This window comes from Eptesicus fuscus, chromosome 13 (assembly GCF_027574615.1).
Source record: "Eptesicus fuscus isolate TK198812 chromosome 13, DD_ASM_mEF_20220401, whole genome shotgun sequence".
NCBI classification, from domain to species: Eukaryota; Metazoa; Chordata; class Mammalia; order Chiroptera; family Vespertilionidae; genus Eptesicus; species Eptesicus fuscus.
The window spans coordinates 58963356-58978819 of NC_072485.1; the positions used below are offsets into that span (position 1 = coordinate 58963356).

The 15464-nt window shown below is 38.7% G+C and overlaps 1 protein-coding gene across 1 annotated transcript in view; it reads left to right on the top strand.

The window, feature by feature from the left end:
- LUZP2 (leucine zipper protein 2) overlaps positions 1 to 15464 on the top strand; it is a 147100-nt gene that overhangs the window by 127769 nt on the left and 3867 nt on the right. Inside the window, exon 7 of the mRNA XM_054725292.1 lies at positions 4532 to 4624. Coding sequence (XP_054581267.1) covers positions 4532 to 4624 — 93 coding nt within the window. The remainder of the gene's footprint in view (positions 1 to 4531; positions 4625 to 15464) is intronic.

The window sequence follows — 15464 nt, forward strand, 5'->3', positions numbered from 1 at the left end:
AAAGAGATCAAAGGGTATAAAGGGGAAGCTTCCTCCATATTGGTTTGCTCAGAATTTGGAGAGAAATAGTCTCCCCTGAGTTAATGTACTGGTACGTGTGAAATATATGAAAATAAATGGGTTTTTCCTGTGTCTCCCAGTACTCCTGTGTGTTCTTTGGTTGCCAGGTAAATTCTGTATCACCAGAACCACCTCTGCAGTTACATAATTGTGCAAACATCTAGAGCCTATTTCTTGCTGCTTATTTCTGTGATTTCCTATCTTTGGAATAAAGGGGATATGGACAATTTGTAGATTAGGGAAATACTACATTCAGGATCTAGACTAAAAAAGAAAAAAGTGAAACAAAATAATTCTACTATAAAACAGCATGAGCTCTGGCTGGTGTGGCTCAGGTGTTTGAGCGCAGGCTCATACACCAAGAGGTCACCAGATCCATTCCCAGCGCTTGGGAGTGGGCTTGATCCCCTGCAGGGGGCATGCAGGAGGCAGCAGTTGATATTTCTCTCCTGCCCTCTCCCTTCCTTTATCTCTCTAAAATCAATTAAAAAAAAACATATTTAAAAAATACAGCATGAGACTAGAGATAATTTTAAAAGTTTAAGACATTAAATGCATGACTGTGACTCCAAAATTCCCATTTACTAGTAGTATGTTGTGTGTTATAGGATATAAACGCTACTTACCCATCTATGGAATATTAAGCTGACACCCAAGATAAAACCTTCCATATTCAATAGCCCACCATTTTCTAGGGGTACCAAAATAAACAACCAACACATACTTTTACCTCTTTAAAAAAAAATAATTCACTTAAAATTGGAATCAGATGTGATTCTCTTCTTCTCAGAAGTATTTCTAGAGCTATGAAAGTAACTTGTATTTACAAAATATTTGATAAAACAATTCCTTTGGATTGTAGAGGGGAGACAAGGACCATGGATAAGACATGGTATATGATATTGATCAGACTCGGCTTCTTTCTGGCCTGCTACATTAGAGGCTGGACTCACCTGGTTTTTGGTTTCTCCATTTTCTGCAGATAAATCTTCTTTAATATCTTGGTTAGCCTCTTGGCCTCTTTTTTTTTTTTTTCCCAATGAGATTCAATAAATTAAAAATAAATTTAAAAGAAGGCTAGTAAGTTTATATATTTTCAAGCAAACCTAAATTTGCAAATGATAAAATGCACTATGAGATGAACACTGGCTAGAACCTTTCATTTTGCCACCGCTTATTCTCTGTGGCTAAATTCACCATGGCACATGAATCCATTTGGGAAGCATTCCTGACAGAGTTGAGTCATATCTTGGAGAACCCTCCCCACCACCTGTGCTTCCTTGCTATCAAAGAATATGGGTAGCAAACAGAGAGGTTCCCTGGATGCTTATGTAAAGACACAAGAGGCAGCATTTCTGAACTTGTTCCTATAAAGTTGACCATTTGTAAAACCCACACGCACCTCATTTTCATAGATTAGGAGTTCAATGTGCTACTAATATTATGATTAGGATCCTTCCATGAATGCCAATCTGCTTTGCTGAGCACTTAAGAAATCCTGATTGATATTTTTCTATATCTCTTACTTAAGAAAAGATAATATCCTCCTATTCCCCATATCTCCATGAGTCCCTGGCCTGAATATGATAGCTTCATCTGACGGAAGTAAACTCCTTCTTTCCAACCTCCCCATGCAATTGCCAAACCATGCCTAAACTTGCCACACCCGTCAGACATTGTATACATTATCCTTCCTTCTTCCCCCATGTAGAGCCCATTCTTTAGAACAGGGAAGGCTGAAACATCAGTCCTCACTTCCACCTCATGCCTCCTGATGCTGCTGCTAAAGCCCTGGCAATGACCCAGTAAGGTCCCAGATTGTATTATCCCGCTACTGAAACAGCCAGAAGCATAACCTTGGTCTCCTTAAGCTTGTTCTTGAGCCACATTAAAAGTGGACCTCCTCTAGCTTCTTTATATGCTTAATATTTTATTAGCACAAAATAGATTAAATGTTTTAATTTTCACTTTAAAATGTTGGGAAAATACATTTAATAAGACTATGCCTGATTTCCTAGTTTGTTTATTTTCTTTCAATTTAGGTATTTGTTAATGCTTTTATATTAAACTAATATTTTAAATATGTATAGGTAGTGTGACTTCTTTGTCATATTTATATGCTCATACACATAAGGCCACCTACTATAACCATTTATAACACTACTCTAAAATTATATTAGTTCTTTTTATTAGGAAACTGATGCTTATTTGTCATAGACAATTTTAGAAACTAATGCAAATAGCAATGATATCAATACTAATTGACATTTATTGAGTTGTACTACACTCAAATGAAATTAAATGCTCCTCACAAAACCCTAGAAGGGAGAAATATTATTAGCCTCATTTAAAAAAATGAATATTTCTTTTGGAACAATTTTAAAATAGAGAAAATTATCATTACAAACTTTGTAGCTTGATATTGGGATTCTCCTCCTTACTTTGTAGCATTTTTCTCATAATCACTCTACTGCTGCCCTCTAAACCAAAAGGCCAACAATTGACCTTTCTTCCTAAATATATATTTATTGCAGTGTTTCCATCACGTTGAATGCTCTCTCCTCACTCTTGCCTTAATCATCCAGAGGCCCATTTTAAAGATTACCCTTTCCGTCATGCCTTTTCTCATTACCACAAATGGATTTGACATTTGGCCTTTCAAAATATTTACAATTCTGCTTGTGCCCTTTTAATTAATCTACTTTATCTTATAACTATTTATGTGAATAGCAATCAGATTATGTAAGTTCTTTGAAGACAAAAATCACACCTTCCTCAACTTTATATTTATCAATGGTGTGTAACACAGAGAACTGGCTTATTTGAAGATATTTTGTTTCCTGGTTAATTATATTCTTTTTTTCTAGGGAAGGCTCAGAGGGGAGATCAGAAGATAGAGGTATTAAGAAAGAATAGGAGAGAAAGAGGGAGTAAGACAGGATGCCTTCTATATCTCATACAAATAAATTAAACTTCTTTAAGTAAAAGGAAAGAGGAATTTTATTTGTTTGATTTATTCTAGAGGCCCGGTGCATGAAATTTGTGAGTGGGTACAGTCCCTAGGCCTGGCTTACGATCACGACCATCTTCCCTAGCCGCAGCCAGTCCCGCCCCCCCCCCCCACCCCCCCCCGCGCCACCCCGGGTTACCCCTTCGCCATCGGGTGATTGGTGCCTGACGGCCAGGGGAAGGGACCTAGAGGTTGGCTGTTCCTGCCTGCTAGCTGGCCCCACCTCTGTTGCAGGTGGCCATTAGGCGATCAGAGCCTACTGGCCAGGGAAAGAGACCAAGAAGTAGTCAGTGAGCCTCATAGTGACTGGTCCAGCTGTGGTTCTGGTCATTCTGCCTTTAGGGTCAATTTGCATATTGCCCTTTTATTATATAAGATTATACATAAAGCACAGCATTTGGGTGAATTAATATAGGACCTGTTTTCCATTGTCTCTCTAATATACTAGCTTCATTATTATTTTTACATTTAATATTCTACTAGTTTTATTAAGTATCTTTGGTGTTTATTTTTAGAAAATTGTTATTTTTATAAGAATGCCCCCCTGCTAAGGAATATAACTGCCTATGGGAAAACAGGCCAGTGCTGTCTAGAGTGTAGCACAGAGAAAACTTTAATGCCTTTGAGTACTCTGACAAGACCACAGACTAGTCTTTGTCTACCTAGGTCCCTAATGGTTAGAATCCTCTTTTTCATATCCCCTGTCATCCACTGAGATCAAAGATTCAGATCCAAGCAAGTTAGCACTCACTGACTTTTTGTCTATCTTCCAATAGCACCCTCACAGATTAATGGGGAAAACAATATATTCAAATCAGCTCTAACCAAGAAACACTCATTTGAGTAGATAATCTTACACAAGCCAATAGGAATATTTATATATATTAGTTATGGTATAACCCTTCTCTGGACAGAAGCTGGAAAATGATCTTTTCACTTTATCTTACTTTTTAATTTAGTGTTCCTCAAAAGATGAATTTTAGGATAATATTTTGGGTATTCAGAGGTATAAAGCAGCAATTAATTAATTAGTAAAGCAAAGGAGTCAATATGGTCCTCTATGCAAATTACAGTGGGATATTACACAACATTTTCTATCTTCCTGAGAAAATAAGATGTGTACTATTTCTGAGATATACTGGATGTTAAAGTGAAAAGAAAGTACACGATTTTATTTATTTATTTATTTATTTATTTATTTATTTATGAGCTAGGATTCTTAAAATAATCCCATTGAACGTCACTAATACAAAATAGTAGAATTTATTTTATTTCATTTTTAAGTTAAGAAGTTTTAAAGTCCAAATTTTAAAGTCTCTAATTATATAAAAATTCCCATGTTATTATTTTTCCTTGAGTGTGCTATTGCCATTGCATTATATTTTACCATGTCATATGAATCTATTTGTTGAACCTATTTCTCTCTGTGTCTCTTTTCATGTTCTCTCTTTCTTTCTGAAGCCTGAACAAAGCACTCCTGGAAGCAGTGAGAACTCTCAAGTTGTTACAACAAAGGAAGAAAATCTGAATGCCCCTGAGTGCAATTCTGAAAATGTAAGATTAACTTAAAATAGTTTTAATAGTATTCAACAAGAAAACAGGATCATAAGCATTTTAACAATCCTAGTTCATACCATCATGACATATCTATTTATATATACTATCTACTATCTAAATATTGTACTTTAATATTTTAAAAGGCAGATGTCCTTTGGATGTGAATCAGGAAGTATAACCACACTCTTAGGAATATGTGAACTTGAGTTGTCTGACATAAGGAGGATAACCATACATTCAGCAGGCAGCTTATTTCCACAACCACATGACATAAGCCTTTTAAAATATTAAAAACAAAAATAAACAAGTAAACAAAATCCCAAAGGATGTGATTTTATAGAGTTTTCCCTATAAAGCAAATAAACCTAGAAGTATAAGGAGATTGCATTAGAAGAAGAGAGATTGTTAACATTCACATGGTAAGAAGAAACATGGAACTTGTATCCCATGGATTTTTTAAAATGATAAAAAGTGTAATGAAATTTTAATTCTGGAACTTTGGCACAATTACAGATTTATTGTGTTTGGATTTGAGAAACATAAAATGACAACAATTGTATTGAGTAGGTTCAAAGTTAGGCTTCAATCTAGGTAACAAAATGAAAAGTATCTATTAAAACAATTTATGATTGAAAAGAAATCAGGCTATAGCAAATGAAAATAGTCAAAATAGAAACATAGGTTCACCATGTCAATCTGATTTTCTTCTATCGGTTGCTAATAACTTAGAAATATGAATGGTTCAGCAATTTTCCTTCCTATTTTTATATATTTAAACATGTAGGATTGCCATACATTTTAGAAGACAATAAGGTTAATGAACAACAGAAATAAAATGCACTATAATTTTCTTTCAAGGAAGGAAGAAGTCAAGAAAATTTGGGATAGGAAGGACAGATAAGTCTATGAAAGTGTGAGCAAATATGCAAAAAAATAAAAAGAATAAAATGGCTAGAAAATAGGATGCAGAAAGTGGTGAGATATGTGCCTAAAGAGATACTTTTGGACTTAAGTGTGAGGGACTCTGGATTTCTAAACTAAGGAATTTGATGTGAATTAAATATAAAGTTAATGTTTGTATTCATTTAAATGATAAGATCATCGGTTAATATTAAGTGTATTTTTTATTTCTTGATATATTTTTAAAACTATCAAAATATTTAGCAATATGTACAATAAAATCATTAGTTTACATCTAAAATGAACACAATTTATAAGTCAATTATATCTTAATTTAAAAAAATATATTGTTGCCCTGGCTGGCTTGGCTCAGTAGATACAGCATAAGCCTATGGACTGAAGGGTCCCAGGATCAATTCCGGCCAAGGACACATGCCTGGGTTGCAGGCTCTATCCCCAGTGTGTGTCGGGGGGAGGGGTGCGGGAGGTAGCCGATCAGTGATTCTCTTTCATCATTGATGTTTCTATCTCTTTATCCTTCTCCTTTCCTCTCTGAAATCAATAAAGAAGTATATGTTTATAATATATATATATACACATATATATACATTATATATATATGCATATATATGTGTGTGTATGTGTGTGTGTGTGTGTGTATATATATATATATATATATATATATATATAAATATATATATAAATTCTTGAGACCTTTTGTCTGTACTCTTATAGGTAATGCCCAGAATTGATCCTTAAAGGTCTCCTACTCTGAGCATTTGTGTTAGGAGGAATTCAGTTACCTTATTCCTGCCTCTGTAGTGATGGATGTGTGCCTTGAGCAAATCATTATTGTAATGTGGTGGCCAAAGCAACTTTAAGAACAAAGAATGGGGCTTCATTAAGATTACCAAGCATGTTCCCATTGGAGGCAAGCTTGAAAAGTTCTGTGTTTATTTTTATTTATTTACTAGAGGCCCAGTGCACGAAATTCATGCACAGCAGGGGTGTCTCTCAGCCCATCCTGCACCCTCTCCAATCTGGGACACCTCGAGGGATATCTGACTGCCCATTTAGGCCCGATCCTACCTGGATCCTACCTGGATCGGGCCTAAACGAGCAGTCGGATATCCCTCGCACATTCCAGGATGGCAGGCTCCCAACTGCTTGCCTGCTTGCCTTCCTGATTGCCCCTAACCGCTTCTGCCTGCCAGCCTGATCACCCCCTAACCACTCCCCTTACAGCCTGATTGATGTCTAACTGCTTCCCTGCCAGCCTGTTTACCCCTAACTGCCCTCTCCTACAGGCATGGTCCCCCCCAACTGCCCTTCCCTGCAGGCCCGGTCACCCCCAACTTCCCTCCTCTGCCGGCCTGGTCACCCCTAACTGCCCTCCCCTCAGGCTTGATCACCCCAACTGCCCTCCCTTGCAGGCCTGGTCCTTCCCAAATGCCCTCCACTGCTGGCCTGATTGTCCACAACTGCCCTCCCTGGCAGATCTGGTCCCTCCCAACTGCCCTCCCCTGCTGGCCATCTTGTTGCAGCCATCTTTTGTCCACATGAGGGCAGCCATATTTTACCACATAGGGGCAGCCATCTTGTGTGTTGGAGTGATGGTCAATTTGCATATCACTCTTTTGTTAGATAGGATAGAGGCCTGGTGCATGGTGGGGGCCAGCTGTTTTGCCCTGAAGGGTAACCCAGATCAGGGTGGGAGTTCCCTTGGGGTGTGGCATGGCCTGGGTGAGGGGCCTGTGGTGGTTTGTAGGCCGGCCACACCCCTCAGTGACCCAAGAAGAGACCCTGGTATCTGGGTTTATTTATCTTCTATAATTGAAACTTTGTAGCCTTGAGTGGAGCCAAGCTTCCTGCTCACTCTGTGGCCTCAGCCTTTTTTGTTGGGATTTATTTATCTTCTATAATTGAAACTTTGTAGTGGAGGCCAAGGCAGGCCAGGGCTGCGGGAGCTTGGCTTCCTCCATCACTGGGGGCAACTCAAGCCTCCTGCTCTGTCCAGCTCCGTGGCTGCTGCCATTTTTGTTGGGATATATTTATCTTCTATAATTGAAACTTTATCGCCTTGAGTGTAGGCCTGGGCCGGCCAGGGCGTCAGGGAAGCTTGGCTTCCTCCATTGCTGGGGAAACCCAAGCCTTCTGCTTGCAGCAGCTCCATGGCTGCAGCCATCTTCATTGGGTTAATTTGCATACTCACTCCTGATTGGCTGGTGGGCGTGGCTTGTGGGTGTAGCAGAGGTATGGTCAATTTGCATATATTACTCTTTTATTAGATAGGATTTACTTTTTAAAATATATTTTTATTGATTTCAGAGAGGAAGGGAGATGGAGGGAGAGACAGAAATGTCAATTATGAGAGAGAATCATTGATTGGCTGCCTCCTGCATACACCACACTGGGGTCAAACCCACAACCAGGGCATGTGCCCTGACCAAGAATTAAACCGTGACCCCTGGTTCATAGGTGTAACCTCAACCATTGAGCCATGCCAGCTGGGCAGTTCTGTGTGTTTAAATGCTAAGGTTTCCAATAGCTATATTCTGGTCTACTTTTCCTATCAAGGGTATAGTCTGCTCAGAATAAAAAATTGTGTTTTGTTTGTTCCACTCTCCTTCTACTTTTGTTGTCCTTCCTTATCACTGGCAATTCCTGTCCTAGAAATAAGTCCCATAAGCCACTATTGATGTGGATCCCAGTGTGGGTCCCTTCAAAGAACTGCCTCCACCTGCACTAACACGAAGGATCTTATCTAAATTTTAATCTTTGGAGTCTCTACTTCCAAGAAGTTAAACTTTCTAATGCACAGAGTGTTCAGTATTCATAGGCTGTAGATTCAAATACATTTCAAGGACAAGAGAGTAATATAAGTGAGTAAAGTAATCCAGATATAAGCAGTAGGAATTAGTGAGACTGGTGTGAACATCAATTTTCAAATTCTAGACCTGTAGTTCCTAACCCTGTCCTTACAATAATGCATCACCCAGAGAGCTCTGATACAATACTGATACCTGGGACCAACATCAGAAAAATTCACATCTTGGTATGTGGGGTCTAGATATTAGTTGTATTTCTTTTTTAGTTTATCCAGATGATAGTAATGTGCAGACCTGTTTCATTAATATTTTATTTTTACATGTAAATGATCATAAAAATCATCTGGAAAACGTTTAAAAATTAAGGTTCTTAGAAATTTCTCAGGGAATTGTAAATGAATAGGAGGAGTAAGTGTAACCTTTATTATTTCTATTAATTTAAACAGAAATCTGGCAACCCTATTCTTAATTCCAGTGACTCTCAGGCAGGTGGTCTGTGAGCCAAGATTTGAAAAGCATTTGTTCAGATAATACATAAACCCTTTAATATCTTGTCTATATAAAAGCTTAAGCGACTATTACGACCAGTTGACCAAACGACCAGTCAACCGGTTGCTATGATACGCACACAGGAGTGCCCCCGGTAGTCAGTGCACTCCCACAGCCAACCTCCCGCGGCCAGCCAACCTCCCGTGGTCCCTCTCCCTGGCTGGCCAGCCCTGATGGGCCCCGATCAGGATTGGGTGAGATGGTACAGATCGGCCCTGATCACCAGCCAGGCGGAGGGACCCCACCCAGGCATGAATTTGTGCTTAGGGTCTCTAGTTTCATAATGACTTTTCTGCTACTGCTATTCTGCTTGTTTCTCTTCCATTTTGAGAAACTTTGAGGTTGATTTCTTATAGGTTTATCATGATGATTATATATAACTAGAGGCCCGGTGCATGAATTTAACCCGATCCCTGCAGGCCAGGCCTGCAAGAATCCATGCACTGGGCCTTCAGTATGCATATAAATAAGATCTTTGGAATCTCTTCCTGCCCTCCACTGACCCCACTTCCCTCTGAGATTCATCAGTCTGTTCCATGTTTCCATGCCTGTGCATTGAGCATCTGACCCCTGGTGATCAGTCCGCAGCATAGCTACCGGTCGAATGGTTGAACAGTCGAACAGTCCCTTAGGCTTTTATATATATATAGATTATATATGTAATATATACTTGTATTTATAAATTATAGATATGTTATGTAATTACATATTTATATATTATGTATAACATAATTATATATAATTATAATATAATAGATATAAAATATACAGTATTGAATTATATGCTTGTTAATGTCCTGGTTTGTTCATTTTAAGAAAGCTGCTCTGCAATTTTCATGTTCAAGGTCTCAATATCTTCTATGGTCAACGTCCCAAACAGAAATAGAGACCATGCATATTCTTAGGTATCTTTGTTGGTTCATTCTACTTCCTGCCCAATGCAAGCCAGACAAGAACCCTTAGGAAAATGATCTCTAGATGCCTTATTCCCCCACCCCCCTTTTTTGGGGAACTGAGAGAAATCTCCAAAGGCTTAACCACATATTGGACTATCAGTTTGGGGCATGTTTAAATTACTTAGAAAGCAGTTTTGCTTAAATGATAACATTGGAGTCACATGGAGAAAACCAAGGATGTATCTGCTTCATCCCACTTTCCTGCAATTTGTAAATGTGCCTCATATTGTTTAATAGCATATCAAAAATTAAAGACATTGAGCATTTTAACTTTCATATAGAGATTAAGACTCACTACTCAATGTAAATGAGTTTCTGACTACTATAGGCAGCAAACAATTTTTCATAATGTTTAAAGAAAATAGAAAGCAACAATGGCTTATGTTTAGCACTGTGAACATTTAATCAGTTTCTTGCCCTTACATCTGCTTGCAAGTCCCTGACCAAAAGGAGTTTATTCAACAGGAAAAAAAAATAATACATATACATATATATGTGTGTGTGTGTGTGTGTCTATATACACACACACACATATTTATGCATATATATAAATATATATTTATACATATATATGTACATATATAAAAAAATACATATACATATATGTATATATATAAAAAAGAATGCATATACATATGTATATGTATATGTATTCTTTTTTTTCCTGTTGAATATATATATTCTAGAACAATGAGAGAAGAAAATGTATAGAAAATAAATCCTAGAGCTGGAAGGAGAAAATTATGCCAGTTTGTCATATTAAAACATTTTTGTCAGATTTAAGAAATCCTAATATGCTTATTATATCCAATATTCATTTTATGACATTTGATGGCCCTAATGAGGTGTTGGCAGAAGCTTGGTTAACAAAATTTTCTAGGCAATTCATGCCCTGATGTAATTGAACTGAGACCACCACCTACCATTGCCATTCTGGGCTATATTCCATCAGATAGGCTTCATACTATACATTTTTTTATTGTGCTACTGTGGTATTTTTTAAGAAGTAGGCATTCTTCCAGATAATGTAGCGATGGTAGATAGGTCCCTAAGGTCCTTAGAACAATTAGATATAAATTGCTTTTATAAATTTCCATGTGTAACCTCCTTTGACACATTAATTAGAAGCATGCAAAAATGTGATGTTAATTGTGATTTCTTACCAGAAATAGTATAGAAACCACATAAATAATGTTTATTAGCTTGGTAAATGAAAATAGCCCAATAAGCATGCTAATATCCTATCTAATGAAATAGTAATATGCAAATTAACCATCACTCCACTACACCCACCAGCCACACCCACCAGCCAATCAGGAGAGAGTATGCAAATTAACCCAGCCAAGATGGCTGCAGCCACGGAGCAAGCAGGAGGCTTGGTTTCCCCAGCAATGGAGGACGCCAAGCTTTCTGCACACCCTGGTGGGCCCAGGCCTCCACTCAAGGCTACAAAGTTTCAATTATAGAAGATAAATAAATCCCAACAAAAATGACGGCAGCCACAGAGCTGGAGAGATCAGGACGCTTGAGTTGCCCCTGCGATGTAGAAAGCCAAGCTTTCCCCAGCCCTGGCCTGCCTTGGCCTCTGCTTAGGGCTACAAAGTTTCTATTATAGAAGACAAATAAATCCCAACTAAAATGGCTGGGGCATGGAGCAAGCAGGAGGCTTGGCTCTGCTCAAGGCTATAAAGTTTCAATTGTAGAAGATAAATAAATCCCAGATCCCAGGGCCTCCGCTTGGGTCACCAGGGGTTGTGGCCGGCCTGCAAACCACCACAGGAACCTCACCCAGGCCACCCTACACCCCAAGGGAACCCCCACCCTGATCCGGGACACCCTTCTTGGCAAACCAGCCGGCCCCCACCCATGCACCAGGCCTCTATCCTACCTAATAATCCTACCTCATAAAAGAGTAATATGCAAATTGACCATCACTCCAACACACAAAATGTCTGCCCCCCCCCCTCGTGTGGACACAAGATGGCCGCCACAAGGTGGCCAGCAGGAGAGGGCAATTGGGAGGGACCAGGCCTGCAAGGGAGGGCAGTTGTGGGCAACCAGGCCAGCAGGGGAGGGCAGTTAGGGGTGACCAGGCCTGCAGGGGAGGGCAGTTAGGGGCAATCAGGCTGGAAGGGGAGCAGTTAGGCATCAATCAGGCTGGCAGTGGAGTGGTTAGGGGCTGATCAGGCTGCCAGGCAGAAGTGGTTAGGGGCAATCAGGAAGGCAGGCAGGCAAGCAGTTTGGAGCCAGCAGTCCTGGATTGTGAAAGGGATCCCATATTGGAGAGGGTGCAGGCTGGGCTGAGGGACACACACCCCCGTGCACAAATTTCGTGCACCAGGCCTCTAGTTTATTATAAAGATATTTGCTAAACATGGATGTGCAAATACAAACTTAATCTGGTCAAAATTATTTGACACTCCCCGCCCCCCAATCCCATCTTTCCCTACAAGACACATAATGGCTTTCTACTTTGGGTCCACATCATGCTTGGTTTATTCATGTATTTTATCTGTATCACATTCCATCTTGCACATTATTTATATAAGGTTCTCATTTTGCACTAGATAATAAGGAATTTGAGGACATAGACTATTAATATTTAATCAAGAAGGCAAAAATATACAGTGGGGTAAAAACAGTTCATTCAATAAATGGTGTTGGGAAAATTGGACAGATACTTGCAAAAAAGTGGATCTAGACCACCTTCTTAACACTATCTTAGCTAAATATGTTGAATGAGCTGGACTTTTTACCCATCAGAGATACTTTTTTTTTTTTAAATATATTTTATTGATTTTTTACAGAGAGGAAGAGAGAGGGATAGAGAGTTAGAAACATCGATGAGAGAGAAACATCGATCAGCTGCCTCTTGCACACCCCCTACTGGGGATGTGCCCGCAACCAAGGTACATTCCCTTGACCGGAATCGAACCTGTGACCCTTGAGTCCGCAGGCCGACGCTCTATCCACTGAGCCAAACCGGTTTTGGCAGAGATACTTTTTGTTAGTAGATTTTTTTTTCTTGTTGGTAGAATCTTCAGTTGGTTGCCCAGTTATGCATTTGCATTAATAATTTTGAGGGTTTTTTGAATATTTTAGAGAAAGGTAACAATAGATATAACTAATTTCTCTTGTGCAGTAGAACCAAGTGTTTAATGCCAATAAATACAAAGTAATCAGCAGACTCAAAGATATCATCTCAAGGAGGATTTTAAATGAATCTCTGATGTTATTCTTTCTGTTTTAATTTTTAAAGTATTATTCTTTATTTCTAAAAGTAGAAATAGAGTGTAGTTTAAAAATAAACAAAATGCAAAGACAGCTATTCTCCTTTTGTAGGGTTTCCAATGATTGTTAATTCAGTTATAATGATTTTTGTTATATTAACATGTTTTTAAAAAATAGATATTTGTATTGATTTCAGAGAAGAAGGGGGAAGGAGAGATAGAAACATCAATGACGAAAGAGAATCATTGATTGGCTGCCTCCTGCTCACCTCCTACTGGGGATCCAGCCAGCAACCTGGGCATGTGCTCCCACCAGGAATCAAACCACGGTTCATAGGTTGATGCTCAACCACTGAGCCGCAGGCCGGGTACACTAACATGTTTTAAGCAGACTTCTGGGTGTCCTTTGGTGAGTCAATGTTCAAGAAAGATCATAAGACAAAGGAAAGTGAAAGAGAAGTTTATTACTCACAGATCCTGGAGGAGGCCCAGGCATATCTTCCTGGGCACGTGGTGTGATGAGGCTCAGGGCAGACAGGGAGCAAGCAGCAGGAACTGGGGCATATGCCTTTATTACCATTCAGTCCAATGAGGGTAAATAGAAAGCTTTGGGGTTCTGGTCATGCCAGATTGGTCAATTCAATCCAAAAGAGCAGAAGTCCATTAACTCCATGAGGGATTTATTTAAAGAACTCACAATGGGAAGGATCTGTGTGGCAAGAGATACCTTATCAACAGGGGTGCAGGGGAAGTCATTTCAGGAACTTAACTCTTTCTTGTGACTCTGCAGGCTGTTACTTAAGGCATGAATTCCAGGAGGGGCTAGTGTCAATTCCAGGAGCCTGTTAAGGCCCCTCAGCAACACCAAATAGATGTAGAGGCTGCAATATTATGGGGTAGTTTAGCTAAATTATCTACAGTGCCCTTATGAAAAGGTCATTCTAAATATGTATCTTTATTTTTATAATTTCTAAAAATCAGGATACCCACCACTGAAGGCAAAGATATGCATATATCATAATGAAAAATCTTCTAAAGCAGTGGTTGGCAAACTCATTAGTCAACTGAGCCAAATATCAACAGTACAATGACTGAAATTTCCTTTGAGAGCCAAATTTTTTAAACTTAAACTATATAGGTAGGTACATTGTTATTAACGTAATTAGGGTACTCCTAAGCTGGCCTTTGCTAAAAACTCAAGGGGCCAAAGAGCCGAATGTGGCCCGCGAGCCACAGTTTGCCGACCACTGTTCTAAAGCATCTGAATCCCTAAGTTAAATCAGATGGACTGACCTGAGTCTGCCTTGAAAAGAAAAAACTAACTGGAAGAATAAAGGATATCCTCCAAGGCTAAGGTTACTAAAGAAGGATGAGTAGTTGGTTAATGAGACTTTAATTTTCTTGCCTCATTAAATCATAAACAGAAAAAGATGAGAAAGGAACCACAGACATGGGAGAAAAAAAAAACAACAACAGCAACAAATCCTTAGGCAATGTCAAGATTCTCTAATGACTAGAAGCTACATGTTGACACCAGGGTTGTAAAATTAAAGTAACTACATATCAGTGTTTATATTCGGATCCAAATATTTATTGATATAATAGAGGCATTGTCTCTAAATAACCCTATGAAGTAGCCCTATTTTACAGTGAAATAACCTGATACTCAGAAATAACTAACTGATCAAGTTATTTGATCAAAGATCACTACTGCATAAACATCAGAACTAAAACTTGAAGCAAAGTCACTTTTACTCCAGAGCACTTTTCATCATTTGGCAAAACTACATTTATACTACAATGCTGGCAATTCTTCTTGCCTTCCTTAACTGCAGTTTTCTGGAAGTTTTTGCAATCTGGGTGATATTGCAACAAGATTGAGAAAACTCCACAATGAAATCTCTCATTTATATTATCACCAAGTGAATGTTTGCTTCATCAATGACTATAAAGGTGATAATGTGTCTGTTAAAGCATGATACCTCACATTGTAACTGTTGCTATTTATCTGTTGCTTCTCTGAGAAACACTAAGAATTTTATGAACCACATTTTGTGAAGTTCCTACAATGCCTATGAGGCACAGAAAACATACATTTAAAGGTACTGTTCATTTTAACATCAAAGTATCAAAAAAGATTTGAACTGTCTTCCAGCCATACAATATTTTCTTTAATGTTGAAATTTTTAGGTTTTCATTGTTCAGATGATCAAAGGCTTGTCTCCAATAGCTATGCTTGCATTAATGAAAGCACACACTCCACTGAAAATCCTTTTGTATTTTTCTCATGACAATGGCCTGAGCTGAAGCTCCACAAGGAAAAAAAAAAGTTTTTTCGGTCAAATAGATTTGGGAAATGGTTATATCATACCAC